The sequence below is a fragment of the Lepidochelys kempii genome, chromosome 3, assembly GCF_965140285.1.
Source record: "Lepidochelys kempii isolate rLepKem1 chromosome 3, rLepKem1.hap1, whole genome shotgun sequence".
Classification (NCBI taxonomy): domain Eukaryota; kingdom Metazoa; phylum Chordata; order Testudines; family Cheloniidae; genus Lepidochelys; species Lepidochelys kempii.
In genome coordinates, this window is record NC_136382.1 from 36,824,660 (window position 1) to 36,847,757 (window position 23,098).

General features: G+C 43.9%; 1 protein-coding gene across 4 annotated transcripts in view; it reads left to right on the plus strand.

The window, feature by feature from the left end:
- EIPR1 (EARP complex and GARP complex interacting protein 1) overlaps positions 1-23,098 on the plus strand; it is a 167,438-nt gene that overhangs the window by 101,538 nt on the left and 42,802 nt on the right. For all 4 annotated transcript variants that reach the window (XM_073336099.2, XM_073336098.2, XM_073336101.2 and 1 more), the window contains one exon: positions 12,926-13,025. In XM_073336099.2, coding sequence (XP_073192200.1) covers positions 12,926-13,025 — 100 coding nt within the window. The remainder of the gene's footprint in view (positions 1-12,925; positions 13,026-23,098) is intronic.

The window sequence follows — 23,098 nt, forward strand, 5'->3', positions numbered from 1 at the left end:
TGAGTTATTACTGTTGAGTTTATAAATTTGTTCCAAAACCTTCTCTGGGACAGTTCCTCAGATTTGTTACCTAAAAAGAATGGCTCAGGTTTGGGAGTCTCCTTCACATCTGCAGCCATGAAGACCAATGCAAAGAATTTATTTAGTTTCTCTGCAATGGCCTGATCATTCTTGAGTGCTCCTTTAGCATCTCTATCGTCCAGTGGCTTCCTGCTTCTGATGTACTTCAAAAAAATGTTTATTACTTTGAGTCTTTGGCTAGATGCTCTTCAAGTTCTTTTTTGGCCTTCCTAGTTATAGAACTACTACTTATATGGAATTAGGATAAGTTTTGTTCCTGTTTAGACATACTGAATAATGTTGAGAAATAGAGACTAATAAGGTATTTTCAGTTTGAGCACTATGGATTTTTAATTTCCTTTGAGACAGCATTAAGTCAAACTCTTTCAATAATATCATTGTCTGAATGGTACTGGAAAATATGGTCTTCCAAATTCCATTGAGTAAATCTGTAGTTTTCTCTTTGAGACAGGGACTGTTTTTTGTTTGTACAATGCCTAGACCAGGGGTGGGCAAACTTTTTGGCCTGAGAGCCACATCGGGGTTCCAAAACTATATGGAGGGCCAGGTAGGGAAGACTGTGACCCCTAAACAGCCTGGCCCCTCCCCCCATCCCACTTTCTGTCCCCTGACTGTCCCCCTCAGGACCCCTGCCCCATCCAACCCCTCTGCTTTGTCCCCTGACGGCCCCCTCCCAGGACCCCTGCCCCTAGCTGCCCCACACGACCCCACCCCGGTTCCCTGTCCCTTGACCGCCCCAACCCCATCCACACCCCCACCCCCTGACAGGCCCCCCCGGACCCCCACGCCTATCCAATCCCCCCGTTCCCTGTCCTCTGCCCCCACCCAGAACCTCTGCCCTGTCTAACCACCCCCTGCTTCCAGTCCCCTGACTGCCCCCCCGGGAACCCCTGCCCCTTATCTAACCTCCTGACCCCCTTACCATGCTGCTCAGAGCAGCATGTATGGCAGCCATGCCGCCTGGCTGGAGCCAGACACGCTGCCACACTGCCCTGCATGAGCGCGCAACCATGTCACCCAGAGCTCTGCCTGGGCCAGGAGTTCAGGGGCTGTGCAGAACGGTCCTGCTGGCCGGATGTGGCCCATGGGACATAGTTTGTCCACCTCTGGCCTAGACCAATGGGTAGGGGCCTACCAAATTCACTGCCATAAAAAAGTCATGGACCGTGAAATCTGGTCTTGTGTCCTTTTACCCTATATTATACAGATTTCACAGGGGAGACTACTGTTTCCCAAATTGGGGGTCCTTCTGACACAAAAGTGATTTGTGTGTGTGTGGGGGTGTCGCAGTATTGCCAGCTTTACTTCTGCGCTGCCTTCAGAGCTGCATGGCTGGAGAGCATGGCTGTTGGCTGGGCGCCCATCTCTGAAGGCAGCGCCCTGCCAGCAGCAGCGCAGGAGTAGGAGTGGCAATACCATACTATGCCACCCTTATTTCTGCGCCGTTGCATTCAGAGATGGGTAGCCAGAGAGTGGTGGCTGCTGACCGAGGGCCCAGCTCTGAAGGCAGCAGCACAGAAGTAAGGATGGCAGTACTATACCAGGTCATCCATACGTTTTCACTGCTGCTTGCAGCGGCTCTGTCTTCAGAGCTGGGCTCCCGACCTGCAGCTGCTGCTCTCCGGCCAGTCAGCTCTGAAGGCAGTGCCGCCGCCGCAACAGCACAGAAATAAGGGTAGCAGTACAGCAACCCCCCCTTACAATAACCTTGCGATCCTCATACAACTCCTTTTTGGGTCAGGACCCCTACAATTACAGCACCTTGACATTTCAGATTTAAATAGCAAAAATTATGAAATTTATGATTTTTAGAAATCTTATGACTGTGAAATTGACCAAAATGGACTGTGAATTTGGTAGAGCCCTATCAATGGGATACTGGTCTGTTACTAGGAATCCTAGGCACTAACTTAATAGAAGAATATTTGGACCCACATTTTACCAGTAAACATAGCATATGAAGTATTTCACTGAAATTTAATTATTTAGTAAAGTATGTTATGACAAGTGGGAAGCAAAGTGGGTTCAAATAAAAAAAATTGTTTCCACTGTCTCCACCCCAGACTTTTCTGGGTGGGGTTGCACCATTTTTGAATTGCTGTTGGCCATTGTGGATCCAACAGTGCTCCACACCAATATAATGACAAGCACAAATGAGCAAAGGCCATCAAAGCTGGATGACCTTTCCCATCATACCAAAAAACAAATTATGCGGGAGCATGCTAATGTTCTGTCGTGGCATCAGGAGAACACTCTGAAGCAGTGGCAGCAGGTAAAGCAGGAAAAATAGGTTTATGCCAAGCTGTTGGAACTAGAAGACTAGTTCTTTGGTCAGCTACATGGTATTCAGCACCATTTATGATCCTGGGAAACCAGCATGAGTTGGTGAGAAAGGATCATTCTGCAGCCTGAGATGACCAGCAGTGATAAGAGAATTTCAGAATGGTGAAGGCAACTGTTTGAGCTCTCTGTGTAATATAAATAAATGAGAGGGGGGGGGGGGGGGAGCACGTGCGCGCACCTGGAGCTCTGGGCCTGGTGTATGACCTGAACCAGAGGCTGTGAACCCAAGTCAAACTATGTATTTAAACAGATGCTTACAAGTTCACCATCTGGTATATGAACTTGGCAAAATTGCTGATAGCATTGCTAAAACATAAACACTCCTAAGAAGGATTAGGCACTAGATATTTACATAAATACTTCAGAGGGCTAGTACCAGATACACCCCTATCTAGTACAAGATAAGATGGTTTGACAGAACAATGGATAAGGATGTTTTGTCCGAGATATCTGGAACAAAGGGAGGTAACAGACATCATGAAACATGTAAGATGGTACGTTAGTAGTTTTCCCAGTTGTTTTTCTCCATCTATAAATGTCAGGGTACCTCCCTGTGACGGGGTTTGACTCCCCACCGCTGGCACCTCCTGCTAGTTGCTCCGGGAATTAGCTCTCGACCGCTGCAGAGCATCCTCAATGCGTGTTGTCAGGCCCATCATTTGCTCTGCTGCCCTGGGACCTGCATTGCTCTCTGCTCGGTGGCATCCTCTTCAGGATAGTCCTTGTCTGCTTCAAGACACTGCCCTCTGGCAGTGCCCACTGCTTCAGTCTCACCCCCTTCCGGGGTGGTAATGTTAACAGCAGTCCTTCTGTCTGCACCTCTCTCAGTGGCCAACCGCAACCCTGTAGTCTAGCCCTTTATCTCAAGGGCCAGTTGCAGTCTGTCTCAGCCCCCCTCCTCAATGGCCAGGTGCAGTGCAAAGCAGGGGACCCAGGCCCACCCGCTATTCTGCACCCCAACCCAGGAACCCTCAAGCGGCAGCCTCTCTCTGCCCTTCTTCCTTCTCTTCTTGCCTGCTCAGTTTCCCTGGGCCACTTCCCCTTTGGCCCTATGCACCTTCCTGGCCATTTGCAGCAGGGCCACAGCCTGACAGGTAGTGGGCTGGAGCCCCTATCTGCTCCCCCAAGCCTGCCCAGCACTGCTCTGTCCAAGGTGCTGCTCTTTTCATCAGGAGTCAGTCCTTATCCCTTGCTGGCCAGGGAGTGACTGCCTTCTCCCTAGCTGAGCAGCCTTTATATAAGACCTAGCCCAGTTCTGATTGGCTGTCCCTTCCACTGCCCTGATTGGCTTTCCCCAGGCCTTCACTGATTGGCTGCTGGTCTGCGCAGCCTCTCTGGCCTGGTTCAGCCCTTTTTCTTAGGGAGTGTGACTCTGCCCCACCACACTCCCCTTAACCCTTTATGTGGCTGAGGGAACAGCAGACACTCCCACTGCAGATTGAGCTGCTCCTTGCCAGGGGGCACTTCTGTGTTAATGTACAAGTCTTGCAAGTCTTTAGGACTGTGCCTTGAGTGCAGTAAAGTTGGCTGAGTGCGTTTGTCATTGAACCATACCTGTGGTCTTTCCCTATGAGTAACACAGAGATCTGCTGAATTAGCAGGCTGTGCTCTCTACTAGAGCTGATGACACCAGAGCTCCAAGGACTGAAGCACCGAGCAGCTGTAAGAACTTGGCAGCAGTAACAACATTCCACCCTTCTACACTGTGTGGAATTGACCCCGGAGCTGCAGCAACAATGTACCAACGTATGCAGTGCCCCACACCTGAGGAGAAGCAGGTCACCATTGCCATCTGGAAGCTGGCTACCTCAGAATGCCACCATCTGTGTAGACAGCCAATTTGGCATGGGGAGATCAACTGTTGGGGCCATTCTCATGAAGGTCATTGACAAGGTACTGTCTAACCAGATCCTAAAGTTGGGTAATATTCACGAGATCATTGACAGTACAGAGTTCCCAAACTGTATTGAGGTAATTGATGGAACTCACTTGTCTATCAATTATCTTCCCTCTCCCCACTACCCTCCATCCTCAGGAATTTATAAACAGAAAGGGATATTTCTCTATGGTTCTCCAAGGACTCGTTGACCACCATAGCAGGTTTAAAGACATACATGCAGGGTTGTCTGGAAGGGTCAATGATGCTAGGATCTTTCTGAACTCATTTCTATTTAAATTAATAGAGAAAGGGCTCGCTACTCCCAAGACTACTGTGAACATTAATGGTGTGAAGATTAGTTCAATTATTCTGAGACACCCCATCTTATCATCTGATGTGTTACTTAATGAAGCCATTTCAGGCTGTTTGGACAGAAGGAAGGAACATTTAAACTACTTCCTCGGTAGCTGAAGAATGGTGGTCGTGTGTACATTTAGCTGGTTAAAAGGCAGGTGGCACTGTTCATGGAATAGGTTGGTAGCAGTGGAAAAAATGTTCTGACTATTATAATTGCTTTTTTGTGTTCTACATGATATTTGTGAGAGCAAGGGAGACAGCCTTAATGATGGGTGAGAGACTTGCTTGATGATTAAACTACCCAGCAAGGCATCCCGTAGAAAACACTAACACCCATGGGAATATTGTCAGGGATGCCTATTGTTTATATTTTGAGCCACATGTCTGAACATGTGGTTAGCTGCTGGAGGAGGGTATTGGGATAGATCCATTGTGATAACTGTATTGTGTATGGTGGTGGAAGTGAAATTATCCCTATGTACTTTTGTAAAACCCTATGAATTATCTCAGCTTTATTTTAAAGGTTTTCTAAGTTAATGACTTGTAATGGATGGATTGTAAACATTTTTTATTATGAAAGAACAATAACAAAACCAAAAATAAAGTTTTAAGTAAACCAATGGAAAAATAACTATTTTATATTTGAAAATACATTTAACTAAACAATCTACTAACAATGCACTTATAAACAAACATTTAATTAAAGCAATAGTTCAGGCAAAACTGGCAATAAAACAAACCATTCAAATAGAACAAGGTTGGGTGGGGAGCTTCAAGTCACAGGTATGTATTTGCCTTCCCCCTGCCTCTTTCTGTCCACTTGGGATCTGGGGTTGAGAGCCATGGCTCAAAATTGTCAGGGGCACTTCTGGACTCAAAAGCACTGGGCTCCCAAGAGCCAGTATTTTCTGTGCCTTGAGGTTAGTTCTGAGAGGGGAATGGCGACTGGTAGCACTGCTGTTGTGGATACCGTGGGGAGGAGTTGCTGCTGGTTCCAGTAGTCAGAATTGTCCAGGGGCTGAAGGACATGGCTGGGTCCCAAATCAGGGGCCTGCTGGCCTAGCCAGGAGCATGGTTTGGAGGACAGCATTCTGACTCAGAATAGCTTCCATGAGTTGCCTCAATGTCTCCCCGTCCTTTTCCATCCTCTCTTTGACTGTGGCAATGCTAACTCTGGCCACTGCCACTGTCTTCTAGGAGAATTGCATTTCTTTCTCTCCCTGGGTCATGTACAACCTCTGCCTCTCAGCCAGTCTGATTTTCCCCTGGGAGTCGGCCACAAATTCTGCAAACATCTCATCCTGAATCTTCCTTTTTCTCCCCCTCAGGTTGATCAGCCTCTGAGCAGTGCATAGAAGCCCTGTCCTTGATGGTCTAGCTTTTGCAGATGCTATGGCTATGGGAGTAAGGGGCTAAAAGATCAGTTGCTTATTGTTCGTATTCCAGTCAGGCCGTAATAGCATTTTAAAAATATATATATGTTAATTTACCTCCATGAAACTCTTACCAATCTTGGAAGAACCTCAGAGATAAGTGTCTGCATGTGAGGAGGTTGCTGGGTGTATTGGGGTTTCTGTTTGCTGTATATGCTATTATGCTGTTTGGGAGGTTGGGGGATAGGGCGGGTTGGAATGATGTTCCTGTTTAGGTTTTGCAGGTATTTTTGTGGTGTCAGAGGTTATGGTTAGAATGTGTGTCATTTGTACCTCAGTGGGAGTAGTATTGTTAGTGACTTTACTTGCTATACAGTATCCATTTATGCCTCATGTAAACAATGAACTCTAACCAAACTTTTTTCCTGTCTGTTCTTACTATCTATAAACTGATGATTTTTTGCACAATGCATTTGTTGTTCAAATCTATTATGGACAGAGGTAGTGTGAGCCATTGGTGGCTGCCATTTTGAGGCGGGAAATATGGGAGGGGCGAATTTCACCATCAGGACAGATGGAGGAAGGGGAAAGGATGGGCAAATGCCATCCATGCAATGGCCCCCAAAACGGTGGATAAATCATGGATTTAGCATGCCACAGAGGCTGATTGCTGGGCAGAGCAGCTGCCATTTTGGAAACTTACAGGGGTGCTGAATGGGCAGCACAGTCCAAGGGAGGTCGGGGCTTGATACATGGACATGCTCCTAGCTCACATCTGCCAACAATGACTGAGGCCAGAGGGCACCCAGATCCAGAACCTCAGTACAGCCAATAATAATAAATAAATTGTAAAGATAGGTTCTTACGTGCTGAAGTTCCCTCCAGGGGATTTCTCTCTTGGTCCTGGTCTGGGACTCAAGCCTAAACAATGCAGGGCAGGAATCTCAGCCTGTTGGCACAGGGCAGAACTGGCCTTCCATCTGGCTGATGTCAGTGTCTTGGGTCCCAAAAAGACCTTGGTGCTTAGGGGACAGCTCTTGTCCAGCATCCTCCGATGGGTTTGCCGATTGTCCTCAGTGGTAGGACACAAAAGGCACCAAATGGTGTCAGAAATGAGTTGTACTATAATCGTGTTGAATCTTGTCTACTTATTAAAAAAATGGATAGGTCACACATCCCTGCTAGAGTCTATACTTTTGTCCCTTGTATGAATGTACTTTCTCTTGAGCGGCTTGCTTTTTATCTGGCATTGGTTAGCATTCTGGCTGTGACCCCTCATGAGCATCTGTTCGGCAATGTCCACAAAAGCATTTTTATTCCAGTGGCTGGCCACAAGAATTTCCTGAACCAACACTTCTCCCCAGATGATGATGAGATCCTGGGTCTCAGCACAGCTCCGAGAGTCTGCGTGAGCCATTTTATAGAGCTTCCGGAGAGCTGTCAAAGTTGTATTGCAAGAATGGTACTCTGGAGGACTCCAGAGTTCTCGATTAATGCAGAATTAGTGTGGATTGTGTTGTGTATACACAAGCATTTTCAAACTGGATTAGCTCGATTTGATCTGGTTTAAAATCCTTGTTTTAGACAAGGACTAACTTTTCTGAGACTGACAACGTGCTAGTTTCAACTGAGAGACTGACACTATTTGCAGACTCAAGAAGGCAAAGCTGCACTGGTTTCCTTTCTGTTCACCTTTTGAAGATTATCATATACATAATGAATAGAAACTTAAAAAATAACTTAAATCCTGCAGAAATTGGTGGCTTAAGCCCTTTTACTTTGAAAGCAAAGCTTCTCACTCACCAGTGGTAAGAGGTATGAGTGAATTTTGCAAACCCTGGTGTTTTCCTATTACTCTAACAGTTGAGTTATGGCTATGGAAAAATGGTCTCCACTTAAAGTGAAATCATGTTACAAAGAGTGATTTGGGTAACCTTCAACTTGATCATAAAATCTGAATGATCGCTACAGCCACATATATAAAACGGTGAACTTCCATATCAGATAAATTAAATAGTAGCAAAATGGTCATCTTGCAAGGACAAAGCTCCTAGACCTTTTAATTCTGGGGTATGTCAGTTGGGTTATAATTGGCTCTAATTACCACACTTTCCAGCTATAAAATTCTTTATCTTGAAGCTCAGTGACACTCAAAGATGTGAAATTTCTTCTTGCCTTTGAAAACATCAAAAAAGTGCTTCCAATTTAGTCCTTACAGCTGAATGCCCAGTGATTAGTTCAAGTGAGGGGCAAACACATCAGCACCTATAACAAATGGCTTTTAGAAAATTAGTTTTTATCTCTGTTGCCAAATAATCACTACAGAAGTAATTGGCAAAACCAAATTTCATTGCCAGTAATCAAAAATGTTATCTAATAAAATAGGCCAAAATATCCATTGTTGTCCTCTTCTGTAATCCAGAAATAATCATTGAATTAAAAGAAAAGTCACTGAGGTTTTTGGTATGCTCCCTATCATTTGGTGTGAGAAACACTTTCACTGTTCCATGATCCAGTCCATTTTCAAAATTGGAATGGTCATTAGACCTTTTTATTTCATTTTGGATGTAGAAAGTCTGAAATGAGTTTAATATTTTATCCTTTTAATGGTGTTTATAAAATGCTTTTAATCTTTTCAAAGAGCTAATGCATGTCTTCTGGAACAGAACTTTATGGAATAACGTGTCCATTATGAAATGTAGTTACCAAGTTAGTTGTTGTTGTAGCCATGTTGGTCCCAGGATGTTAGAGAGACCTGAAAAAGAGCTCTGTGTAGCTTAGAAGCATGTCTCTTTCACCAGCAGAAGTTGGTCCAATAAAAGATATTACCTCCCCCACCGTGTGTCTCTGTTGATACCAAGTGACAGTTTTAAAACCAGTTAGCTACTTCTAATTATTGTAGGCAGTTAATAGTGATGCCAATTGTTTAGGCTGTTTAATGTTTTCCATTGTATTGACTTGTTTTCAGTTGTGTATAATTTTGCTAAACTATAACTGGTTGGGGTGACATTTTCTGAACCTGCTCTCTGATTCAGACTGAATCTTTCTGAAGTTTCAATGAAAACAGTTCAGTCATTTTGTTTCAGTTTTCACCAAAAAGGTTAGTAGTGATTGGACATCTAACATAGTGAATGTCAGTGAAAATGAGGTTGGATCAGAGGCTAAAATAGGGAAAGAACAAGTAAAAAGTTACTTAGACAAGTTAGATATCTTCAAGTCACCGGAACCTCATGAAATACATCCTAGAAAATACGCAAGGAGCTGACAGAGGAGATATCTGAGCCATTAGCAATTTTCTTCAAAAAGTTACAGAAGATGGGAGAGATTCTAGAGGACTGGAAAAGGGCAAACATAGTGCCAATCTATAAAAAGAGAAATAAGGACAACCCGGGGAATTACAGACTAGTTATCTTAACTTCAGTGCCCAGAAAGACAATGAAGCAAATAATTAAGCAATCAGTTTACAAACACCTAGAAAATAATAAGGTGATAGGTAACAGCATGGATTTGTCAAGACCAAATTGTGTCAAACTAACCTCATTGCTTTCTTTGACAGGGTAATAAGCCTTATGTATGGAGAGGAAGTGGTAGATGTGGTATAACTTGACTTTCGTAAGGCTTTAGATACTTTCTTGCATGATTTTCTCATAAATAAACTAGGGAAATACACCCTAGATGGAGATACAATAAAGTGGGTGAGTAAATGCTTGGAAAACCATTCCCAAAGAATAATTATCTGTGGTTCACAGTCCAGCTGGAAGGGCATATTGAGTGGGGTCCTGCAGGGACCAGTTTTGGATACAGTTCTGTTCAATATCTTCATCAGTGATTTAGCTAATGGCATAGAGAGTATACTTATGAAGTTTGCAGACACTACCAAGCTGGGAGGGGTTGCAAGTGCTTTGAAGTAAAGGATTAAAATTCAAAATGATCTGCACAGACTGGAGAAATAGTCTGAAATAAATGTAATGAAATTCAATAAGGACAAATGCGAAGTACTCCACTTAGGAAGGAACAATCAGTTGCACACATACAAAATGGGAAATGACTTCCTAGGAAAGAGTACTGCAAAAAGGGGATCTGGGGGTCATAGTGGATCACAAGCTAAATATGAGTCAACCGTGTAACACTGTTGCAAAAAAAAGCAAACATCATTCAGGGATATATTAGCAGGAGTGTTGTAAGCAAGACACAAGAAGTAATTCTTCTGCTCTACTCTGCACTGATTAGGCCTCAACTGGAGTATTGTAACCACCTTCTGGGCACCAGATTTCAGGAAAGATGTGGAAAAATTGTAGAAAATCCAGAGAAGAGCAACAAAATTGATTAAAGAGCGACTAGAAAACATGAGCTAAGAGGAAAGATTAGAAGAAATTGGGTTTTAGTCTGGAAAAGAGAAGTCTGAGAGGGGACATGGTAACAGTTTTCAAGTTCATAAAAGATTGTTACAAGGAGGAGGGAGAAAAATTGTTTTTTTTAACCTCTGAGAATAGGACAAGAAGCAGTGGGCTTAAATTGCAGCAAGGGCAGTATAGTTTGGACATTAGGAAACAATTCCTAACTGTCAGAGTAGTTAAGCACTGGAATAAATTGTCTAGGAAGATTGTGGAATCTCCATCATTTGAGATTTTTAAGAGCATGGTAGACAAATACCTATCAGGGATGGTCTAGATAATACTTAGTCCTGCAATGAGTGCAGGGGACTGGACTAAATGACCTCCAAGGTCCCTTCCAGTATAATTTTGTGATCTCTAGGATGATGATTCGGGAAAGACTAGGTAGTTTTGGTTATGCTCTGGTGGGGGAAGTCCTAGTTTTGTGTTAGAGGCTTGGTGCTAAAATTCATAACATGCCAAATGTATTGAGCATCCCGCAGCATCATGGAGTTCACTACAAATGAACTGCACTGAGCATGTTACCGTCTACATTGAGTCTCCTACAGAGTTAAAGCTCTACAATAGAAGGAATGTAGAAGCAGTAGCCAGTCCTTACTACCATTATCTCCCCATTACCTCACCTAAGGAAAGGGTCAGTGGGTGAAGAGTGTGGAGAAGACCATGAGTTATTGTTTCAGCTCTTCTATTACCTGGTGTTAATTTTGGGTACTTCATAGCCCAATACATCTGGGCCTTATATTCCTACTATAGGAGGCAGGTACGAATCTTTCACCCATTTTAGAAATGTTCCCCACCGCCTGGGTGTCGAGATTGCTTCCATGTCTGTGTTGATAAGGTACCTGAGAGATTACAAAAAGTCACTTCTATAAAAGCTGGGAGCAGAACTCAAGTAACTAATCTGGCAAATCTCGTCCATTTAGTCTGACTGTCTTCCAAAAGCACTCCAAAGTTAGGATATGGTACAATTAAAGTTATCCTGTAATTTGGATCCTTTGTGCATGTGCATTATGATTCAGTGCAGGGGTCGGCAACCTGCGGCATGCGTGCCAAAGGTGGCATGCGAGCTGATTGTTAGTGGCACTCTGCTGCCAGCCGGGGTCCTGGCCGCCGCCCGCTGCTGGCCTGGATGGATGGAACCCCGGGCCGGCAGTAGGCTGAACCGCTCAGCGCGCTGCTGGTCTGGGGTTCCGTCTGCTGCCCTTGCTGCTGGTATGGGGTTCCGTCCATCCAGGCCAGCAGTGGGGTGAGCGAGGCTGACGTCCGGGACCCCAGACCGGCAGCGTGGGCGGCAGACGGAACCCCAGACCGGCAGCGTGCTGAGCCGCCTAGCCAGTCTGGGGTCCTGGCCACCGGCCCTGCTCAGCCTGCTGCCAGTCTAGGGTTCTGTCGTGGGGCCCCTGAAATGTAAAATTTATTACTGGCACGCGAAACCTTAAATTAATGAAGACTTGGCACGCCACTTCTCAAAGGTTGCCGATCTCTGATTCAGTGTTTAATTATATTGTTTGTTTTCCATGACCGTTGCCTCATCCAGTGCCCAGAATGGACAGTAATTGAGGCAGAGGGATGCTAGTGGAGAAAATAAGTTGTTTTATAATTAGGCAGACTAGGATCCAGGAGAGCTGGGTTCTGTCCTGTGAGGAACTGTGCCTTTAAGAGGCTCTGTCAAGAACCACTTGGAACCAAGTGGCCCTGAATGGCTGTCTTGCTAGAGGAGGTCTACGACCATAGCAGACTGAGAAGTCTGAGCCCCAGGACATGGCACAACCAGAGTTAATGGACTTACTGCCACTTGAATACAATGGTGCAGATGTCTCAAGTGAGGCCTACAGTTCTACGTGACAGTACAGTGCACCTCAGAGAAAAATTGAGCATTGTTAGTTTGGTTAGTAATTTGGTTATAAGTACTTGAAATTTTGTAGTATGCTAATGTTGTTTGTTAATTGCCTGGGAAAGGACAATGTGGAGAAATGTACCTTTAAGAGGCTCTGGCAAGAGCTAGTTAGAACCAGTTGTGTTACTCGTGTTAAGCAGTACTGATCAGTTAGAGCTCTGACACTGAATGAAGCAGACCTCTGTCAGATTCCTTGGCTCTGAGTGATAATTGAACACCACTTGTTTCTTCGTCTGCCACAGACTTTATATGTGATATTGAGCAGGACTGTCATAATATATATGCACCAGGGGGCTAAATTAAGGTTGTATGGGCAACCTTAACTCTGGCATTTCCTAACTTTTGAGTGCTTGTCTTTACCTCTGTAATATTATTTTAATGTTGGCGTTTTTTGTATGTAACTAACTACATATTGACAAGGATGGTCAAATTCTGCTCTGCAGACAAAAAGGACCAATCTATATTGAAAATTATGGGAGTTTCACCATTGTGTTTGAGGACAGATTTAGGTCCACATAATTAAAATGACTGACAATTGCAAGACTTCATTGATCTGGGGTTTTTTCATGTGTTTTATTTATGTTATATGTTTGTTTTACAGTGTTGTATGGGAGCCAATGGGAGATGGTAAAAAGATAATTTCACTGGCTGATAATCACTTATTATTGTGGGATTTGCAAGAAAGCTCAAGCAACGCCATGGTAAGAAAAATTGCTTGTAAGTTATAATATGGTCGGGTATGGTATATGATCTAACTCAACATTTTATAAGGATTCTCAAATATATTGCTACTAACTTCTAAAAGTTAAATTTTTACCCAATTTCATTAAAATTAGCATAAGAACTTTCTTTTAACATCCTAAGAATAGGACTTAAAGCTTGTTTATTGAGACTACTGTTAGCGTGAATTAAATGCGATAATCCTGGGTTTATGGAAACTTTAGTCTCCTTTTCCTGTTGCCCCTCATAATCCTGAGGCTTTCCCTTCCCTTTCTGAGGCTGCAGCTTGTTGAAACAGGCACTCTGGTCCTTTTTTGGATTTGAATGTTCCAGGCTTAGGTAACTTTTTGTCCCCCTTTTCTCTTACCAACAGTTATACTTCTTATTATTTATTTATTTATTTATTTTATTGGGTCTGCTTGAATTGCCTGTGGTTGTTACCCCAGTGAGTATAATGTCAAAATGATTTTAATAAAGCAATGATCATTAGACAAATTAAAGAAAATCCAGTTAAATCAGAGATCAATGGAACAAAAGCTTAGTCTAAGGATTGGGTAAGAGAGGTTAAATCTTGAAGTTATTGATTTAAACAAGTATTCATGTATGTCCTAGAGCCCAAAGAGGGGAGAGGGAGCGTGGAGAGAGAGATTTTTACTTATTCTCTGTCTGCTAGCATCACAGTATCGCAAGTCACTATCTCAATGTGTGAGCACTGCTGTTATTTATCTGTATTACTGTAGTACATAAGCAGCCCTAGTCATGGACTAGAATCCTGTTGTGCTAGGCTCTGTACAAACACAGAAAAAGATGGTTCCCTGCCCCAAGGGTCTTACAGTCTCAGTATAAGACAGGAAACAATAGATGGATACAGACTGACCAACAGGGAAATACAAGTAAACAGTGCTGGCCAGCATGAAAAACAGTGGTTTCTGCACATCAGCAGCCTGACCATTCTCAAGGGGTGTTTTTTTTAGGCATCATATCAAAGGATAGTTTTGAGGAGGGATTTGAAGGTGGATAATGAGTTAGCTTTGCAGATGTTTGTGGGGAACGTCTTCCAAGCGTGTGGGGCTGTGAGAAAGTGGGAGTATTTTGTAATATTTTTGAGTCCTTTCTGTGCTTAAGTTTCCCCCCTCTATCCTGCATAGTTACCCAGTGGGTGGAAAAGAACTGTTTGCTTCCAGAGCAGGCTAAGTGACATAGGTGTGGGTGTTGCCTAGCTGTCTGGGCTTGGTCTCTATATGAATGGAGCATTTGAGAAGACAATGGCAAATCCAGTCACCCAGACACTGACACCAAGTAACGAACAACCCAGAGGGATTTGGATTTCCCCACTTCTCAGCAGGGAGACTGAGGCCTTGTCTGCACTTCACAGTTTTGTGGGCAAAAGGCAGTTTTTGTTGACAAAACAGTGGAGTACACATTACAGTGCTCCTCCTGCCTACAGAACTCTCCTGCTTTGCTGACCAAATAAAACCACCTCAACAAAAGGCGTAGAGCTTTTTGCAGTAAAGTTAGATCGACAAAGCATCAGTACAGACACTGCGTTCATTGCGTCACTGTAACCGGCCCCCAGGAGTTATCCCACAATGCCCACTGTGAGCATTCTGATCACTGTTTTGAACTCTGCCTCCCTGCATCCAATTACACACATGTATGCCCCTCCCCTTTCAAAGCCCCAGGAAGCTTTGAAATTCCTCAGCATGGGGAGCTCACATAGCTACTTCTCAGCTGAGCATGTTGGCTCCCAGCAGCAAACACACTCCCACCTGGAATACAGAGGAGAGGGGTGAATCTCCTTGTTCTGCAGGGAGAGGAGGGGGTGGGAGAACTTGGAGGGAATCACAGAATCAAAACATGAACATGGAATCCTGCTCTCCCGGCACTAGGACTACAGTGGCAGGTAGGGTGCTGCTCGGGTGGGGGAGAGGCTCATGCTGTGCTGTGTAGAGCCAGGGAGGGAGGCAAGGTCTGATGTTGGGTGTTCCCCTCCCCCTGCTGATGCACTGGTCTCTGCTGAGGTGGGGGCGGGACACCAGCTGTCTGTGCACCAGCTTTTGCCTCGGGATTGGTTGCTTCCTGCTGCTGTCTGACTGTAAAGAGACAGCATGCCGACATATTCATTCTCACCCAACACACACACACACGCTCCCCCATTTCTGTCTGTTTCTCTCTCATTCTCACACAAACACACACACTCCCTGTCACCCCCCCCCCCACACACACACACTTCTGTGGGCTTCTTGTTTTTGTGTTCAGCTATGTCAGTTCGGTCATATTACTCAGTGCTACTTTAAAAATGTGTTACTTTTTAGGCACATGTAGAAATAATTACAAGGTTCATGGTATGGTGGAAACAAACAATGCCAGGGTCAACCGAATAGCCCCCCCTTGGGCTCCTCTTATAGCGGTTTGTTTATCACGTACAGCACAATACTGAACAGCAGTGCAGGATCCATGTTTTCTGACAGAGATGGCTAGGTTGCAGGTTACCAGAGCAATTGAAAAGCAGCTGGCAATCAAGTAGGATGCCCATGAAATGATGGGATTGAGAAACCTTCCTCATCTGACACTGTACCTGCCCCATGAGGCATTGCAAACCCTTCCCAAAGCGCCCTGCAGCCAGTTGCACAGTGAGATAGCTACCCACAGTGCTCTGCTCTCTTTGTCAATGCAAGCGCTGCTATTGTGCGTGTGCTGCACTGACACAAGGAGCATAGTGTGGCCATGCAACAGCGGTTTAATTGCAGCGGTGGTACCAGTCAGAGGCGAGAATTAATAGCTGGATATCGAATCAGAGACATTAGGTAGAGTGGGGATAGACTGTGGAGGACTTTGAAAGTAAATACAAGCAGTTTGTTTGATGTAATAGAGAAGAACAAACCGAGGGAGGAATTCAAAGAGAGGGATGATGTGGTCAAAGTGACAAGGTAGGGAAATGATCTTTGCAGCAGCATTCTGAATGCATATGAGTGAAGCAAGATTGCATTTGTCAAGGCCAGAGAAAAGGATGTTGCATCAAGATATGAGATGAGGTTGTACTCTGAGGTTTCTTTGGGGGATAGGTGTGAACTGAATCCCATAGGAGTATAGGAATTGCAATACTAGATCAGACTCAAGTTCTGTCTAGTCCAGTGGTCTCCAACCTTTACGCACAAGATCACTTTTTGAATTTAAGATTGAACCAGGATCTACCCCACCCCTTCCCTGAGGCACTGCCCCTTCTCTGAGGCCTGCCCCACTCACTCCATTCCTCCCTCCCTCCGTCGCTCGCTCTCTCCCACCCTCACTCACTTTCACTGGACTGGGGAAGGAGGTTGGAGTGTTGGAGGAGGTGCAGGCTCTGGGCTGGGCCCGAGGGGTTCAGAGAGTGGGAGCGGGTTCTGGGTTGAGCCTGGGACAGGGGGTTGGGATGCAGGAGTGAGGGGTGCAAGCTCTGGGAGGGAGTTTGGATGCAGGAGTCGTATGGTCACACTGCATCTAATCTCATAGAATCCACTGGACATTTTGTGAGTTTTACTTTTTATTAGTGTCATTTGTGGTTTATAGATCCAAAATCCTTCAGGGATTGTCACATGTGACATTGCACTCCGTAATGTTTTATGGAAATATGCTTATGAGTATGAATATAATGTAACTGGAATATGCTTTATGCAAAAGGTCTCTTGTAAGGTATCATTACAAAGCTTATAATCTACTGAGTGTGTTCCTCCTATTTTTATGAATATATAATTCTTGTATCTGAAACTAGGAATATAAAGTATAACTCTGAGATCCTATTGTAATTATACAAAGTGTGGGCCATTAATGGAAGCTCAATGGCTCCCATTGACCAGGACAATTGGTTGTAAATGGTCTGTTTACTTACAAACCTTCCTGGGTCCCTGCGGGGCAGCCCTGGAAGAACGGAGGCTGGGGTCTCACAGGACATGTGAACATGTCACCTGATACTGGAATCCATCTTAGAGGGCTGGTGCTTTTCCATTTAGAAGTAGGGGTGGGGGCCCACAGAGACAAGAGATTCCTGCCTTGTGCCAAAGATATAAAAGGGGGTGGAACAGAACAAAGGGGCTGCCAGCCGTGAAAACACCCCTAGTTTCCACCTAAGATGTCTGCTGGAACTAACAAGGACTGTACCAGGGGAAAGGATTGGGCCCAGACTAGCAAGGAGTCTAGTCTGTGAAAGAAGCTTATTGGAACATCTCTGAGGGTGAGATTTTACCTGTAATCAGTTTCTTAATGTATTAGGCTTAGACTTGTGTGTTTTTGCTTTATTTTGCTTGGTGACTTATTTTGTCCTGTGTGTTATTACTTGAAACCACTTAAATCCTACATTTTATACTTAATAAAATAATTTTTATTTATTAATTAACCCAGAGTAAGTGATTAATACCTGTGGGAGCAAACAGCTGTCCATATCTCTCTATCAGTGTTATAGAGGGCAGAAAATTTGAGCTTACCCTGTATAAGCTTTATAAAGAGTAAAACGGATTTATTTGGGGTTTGGATCCCATTGGGAACTGGGTGTCTGGGTGCTGGAGATAGGTGACCTGCTGAGCAGTTTTTGGTTAAAGTCTGCAGCTTTAGGGGCGTGTACCAGACCTGGGTCTGTGTTGCAGCAGGCTAGCGTGTCTGGCTCAACAAGGCAGAGTTCTGGAGTCCCAAGCTGGCAGGGAAAACTGGCTCAGAGGTAATTCCAGCACATCAGGTGACAGTCCCAAGTGGGTCTCTGTTACCGAACCACGTCACATCACAAATCAGTATAACGTTCTCAACTGTGTGGTGTGCATTGGCTGAGTCTAGGACTGGGGGGGTCGGGGTGCAGGAGTGAGGGGTGCAAGCTCTGGGAGGGTTTTGGTGCAGGAGGGGGCTCCAGGCTGGTGCAGAGTGTTGGGGTACAGAAGGGGGTGAGGGATCTCAGAGGGAGTTTGAGTGCAGGAGGAGGCTCAGGGCTGGGGTGGGGATGCAAGTTGTAGGCTTCGGCGAGGGGTGCTTACTTCAGGGGGCTCCCGGTCAGCAGCGCAGCGGGGCTCAGGCAGGCTGCCTGCCTGCCCTGGCCCCACACCACTCCTGGAGCAGCTGGCTGCTGGCACATCTCTGCAGCCCCTGAGGGGGAGGGGAACAGCAGGTCTCTGTGCGCTGCCTGCGCCTGCAAGTACCACTCCCATTGGCCGGTTCCTGGCCAATGGGAGCTGCGGGGATGATCTGGGGGTGGGGGAAGCATGTGGAGCTGCCTCATGCTCCCTCTGGCCAGGGGCTACAGAGACGTGCCAGCAGCCAGCCGCTTCAGGGAACGGCATGGGGCCAGGGCAGGCAGGCAGCCTGCCTGAGCCCTGCTGTGCTGCTGGATTTTTAGCGGCCCGAGATCGCAATCGACTGGCAGAGGCTCCAGGATCAACCAGTCGATCGTAATTGACCAGTTGGTGACCACTGATCTAGTCCATTATTTTTGTCTCTGAAAGTGGCCAGTATCAGACAATTCAGAAGAAGTTGTACACAATTAACAGACGTGGGATCATCTGTCCCCTATTTTGGGTGTTATCTTGATCTCTAATAACTAGAGATTGGATTAATCCAGAAACATGAGATTTAATAACCCATTCAAAACTTCTGTTATTAATTATGTTAACGCTGAATGTACTTGATGGTCATATAAAGACCTTTTTGAATCTAGTTAAATTCTTGGCCTCAACAATTTCCTGTGGGAATGAGTTTAAAACTTTAAATACAGATTGTGTGAAAAATCTTGAATTTTGAATTTTCCATCATTCCATTTAATCAAATGTCACCTTGCTCTTGCTTTATTGGACAGGGAGAATAGTATTTCCTGATTTACATTCTCTCTACTGTTCATTATTTCCTATATTGTATCTTGTCTCCTCCTATTTGTCTCTTTTCTAAGGTAAACAGTCAGTCTTTTTCAGTCTCTGTTTATATGAGAGTTTTTCCATGCCCTTCAATTCTCTTTGGTCTTTTTTGAATCCCCCTCACTTCTGCAATACAATTTTTGAGATCTGGTGACTCATATGCACACAGTGTTGCAGGTGAGGCCACATTACTGATTTGTATGAAGCCTATAATAATATCATTATTACTCACAATCACATTCTTTATGTAGCCTAACATCTTATTAGTTTTTTGACTGCAGCTGCATATTGTGTAGAGGTTTCCTTTGAGCCATCTACAGTGACACTCAGATCCCTTTCTTGAGTTGATTCAATTAATTTAGAATCCTGCAACTTGTATGAGTAGTTCAAATTTTTCCATCCAGTGCGTGCTAATTTGCATTCATCAACACTGAATTTAATTTGTTATTGTATTGCCCATTCAGCTGGCTTGTTTAATTCTTGTTGACGTTCCTCTGTCTCTCTGATCTGACTGATCAAAATAACTTTGTTTCTGATACACTTAAAGAGTCCCATGCATTGTTTTTTTTTTTATATCTTAGGCTATTTGTTCATAAAAGTCCATTTTAACCCTTATTTCCTGCCTGCTGTACTTTATGTTCCTATTTATTGGCTTCAGCAGGATCAGACTTCAAACTTTGGAAGGGTTTCTGTTTGGCTCAAATAGCATCTCAGAACTTGCAATGTAGCCATACTGATTTACTCTTTGTCTTCCTGGTTCTCGTTTTGTTCAGTGGTACACCTGTCTTTTGAGTCTGTGTTTGGTTTTTTGTTTTTTTTTTTATAAGTAGCATCCATACCACCTCTAAGGATTTTACTTCCTCTACTTTTAATTTTTTTTTAACTAAGCATTTCATTTTATTGAAATCTCCTTTCCTAAAGTTTAGTATCACTGTCACTTTTTGGTATCCTATGTGCCCCAAGAATGTTGGTTCAAATTGTACTGCGGTCATTATTATGTAGTGACTCAGCTGCTGTCACTTCTATAATTAGCTCCTGTGTGTTACTTAAATCAAGAATAACCTGTCTTGTTGGGTGCTCCAGAGCTACTTGTTCCAATAAGCAGCACTCAGTGTCAAGAAATTTCAGAGTAACAGCCCTGTTAGTCTGTATTCGCAAAAAGAAAAGGAGTACTTTTGGCACCTTAGAGACTAACCAATTTACACATTTGCACATGCATCCGATGAAGTGAGCTGTAGCTCACGAAAGTTTATGCTCAAATGGCTAGGCAGCAGTTCTGCGGAAAAGGACCTAGGGGTGACAGTGGATGAGAAGCTGGATATGAGTCAGCAGTGTGCCCTTGTTGCCAAGAAGGCCAATGTCATTTTGGGATGTATAAGTAGGGGCATAGCGAGCAGATCGAGGGACTTGATCGTTCCCCTCTATTCGACATTGGTGAGGCCTCATCTGGAGTACTGTGTCCAGTTTTGGGCCCCACACTACAAGAAGGATGTGGATAAATTGGAGAGAGTCCAGCGAAGGGCAACAAAAATGATTAGGGGTCTAGAACACATGACTTATGAGGAGAGGCTGAGGGAGCTGGGATTGTTTAGCCTGCAGAAGAGAAGAATGAGGGGGGATTTTGATAGCTGCTTTCAACTACCTGAAAGGGGGTTCCAAAGAGGATGGCTCTAGACTGTTCTCAATGGTAGCAGATGACAGAACGAGGAGTAATGGTCTCAAGTTGCAGTGGGGGAGGTTTAGATTGGATATTAGGAAAAACTTTTTCACTATGAGGGTGGTGAAACACTGGAATGCGTTACCTAGGGAGGTGGTAGAATCTCCTTCCTTAGAGGTTTTTAAGGTCAGGCTTGACAAAACCCTGGCTGGGATGATTTAACTGGGAATTGGTCCTGCTTCGAGCAGGGGGTTGGACTAGATGACCTTCTGGGGTCCCTTCCAACCCTGATATTCTATGATTCTATGAAATAAATTGGTTAGTCTCTAAGGTGCCAAAAGTACTCCTTTTCTTTTTGTCAAGAAATTGTTTTTCTAAACTTTGTCCCATTGTCCCATTTGGCCGTGGGTCTTTGAAGTCCCCCATTATTATCATTTTGTTGCCTCTCAACATTGTGCATGTAATTTCATTTCCTTGATTAAGAGGCCAGTAGTATAATCCCACTAATATATTTACATTCACATCGTGGTTTTGTTTCCATATACATTTGACTGTGTGGTTCTGTCCACTGAAAATGTTTATCTTCCTAGATTCTATGATATCCTTTACATACAGCTCTTTAATCTAATGTCTTTCCTGTACAGCTTCTACCAGGTATTACAGCGTTCAGTATCCCAAACCACCTACATTGCCATTTGAGCTGCAAATTAATATTTTATTTTAGCAAATTGACAATGAGATTTGCTTAATCCAGCCCTTAAAAAGTTCATCAGTCTGTGTTCTCTGGCATAATACCCATTGCATTCACTTTTATTAAGAGATGTAATTGCTGGATATGCTGCATTATTTTTCTAATTTCCTCTTATGTAACACACAGGAACCTTTAAACCTCTTGGCAAACTACTTTTTTGGGATAAAGTCTATTTGCATGCAGTAGCTGTCCTTGTCCGATTGAAGTGCTGGATTCTTTCAGACGTGTTTAGCATTTCCTCTCTTCCTTCCATGTTCCCTTTGGGCTGCTCTGTCTTCCCTTGCTTAAGATTCTCTTGAATGTTAATTAGACTTTCACTGTCCTAGCCACTCTCTGACACAATCTTAAAGTTACCATGCCTCTCCCTAATTCCAGTCTATATCAAATATAATTTCTTTCAGGATGCTGTCCAGTCTGTCATTAGTCATACTTTCTTAATAAAATATCTTCTAAAGAATGTCTAAGTGTTAGGGCTTTTTCCTAATTTTTTGGCCAGGGTTCTACTTACTAAAATTTGTTGCTGTCAGTTAGATACCTTCCATTTGCTTTTCCTTTCCCCTAAATTAACTTTCTTTCTCTGTCATGCAGACATTTATGAACATACTTATGTTTTCTGGTCTTTCCTCCATCACCCAGTATTGGAGTCTACCGATGATTTTTGAGAACAATAGATTCTTCACCATGGCTATCTAGCTGGTTAAGCCACAACAAAGCTGTTTATGATAATGATACTGGCTTCCTTTGTAAAGCACTTTCAACCTACCGATGAAAAGAGGTATATAAGTGATACATATTATTTAATCTCAGCATAACTTTTGAAATCAATGCTTATATCATTAAAGCAATATCCAGCTTCTGATTGAAAAGATTGCTGATCCATCAGTATTTCAGTTAGTGTTGCTTAGCTAGTATATTTTATAAATTCTGTTACTTTCAAAATAGAAGTATGCCTGTACTACATCAGCGATTGATGGCAGAATAATGGCTCCAGGGGGCAAGGTCAGTGATAAAGGAACAAAGGAAATTTAGCCAAGGACAGCACTTATGTGCTTGCACCTGAAAAATATGAATAACCCAAATTAGAGTCAGTGGAAGTCTAAAGGACAGCCCAAGATAAGTATGTGGCCAGTAGTATATCAATATGTGACTGAGTTGTTTAGATTGCAGCGTGTTGGGATGGTCTGTGAAAAGCCTTAGTTTGAAAAGGCTAGGAGTGTTTCTAGGACTTTCTCAGGAAAGACAATAGAAAGCTCCATCAATTCCTCCATAACCCCATCTAAAATATTCTGATATCTCATGGTGAGCACACTGCTTCCATCGTGTACTTTGAAAACTTCAATTATTTCTGAATAACTTTTTCTCTAGGAATCAGTGTTCTGCCCCACCATCAACCTCAGCCTAGACCAATCCACACAAGCCATCCATTTCCTGGACACTACTGTGCTAATAAGCGATGGTCACATAAACACCACCCTATACCGGAAACCTACTGACCACTATACATACTTACATGCCTCCAGCTTCCATCCAGAACACACCACATGATCCATTGTCGACAGGCAAGCTCTAAAATACAACCGCATTTGCTCCAACCCCTCAGACAGAAACAAACACCTACAAGATCTCTGTCAAGCATTCTTACAACTATAATACCCACCTGCTGAAGTGAAGAAACAGATTGACAGAGCCAGAAGAGTACCCAGAAGTCACCTACTACAGGACAGACCCAACAAAGAAAGTAACAGAACGTCACTAGCTGTCACATTCAGCCCCCAACTA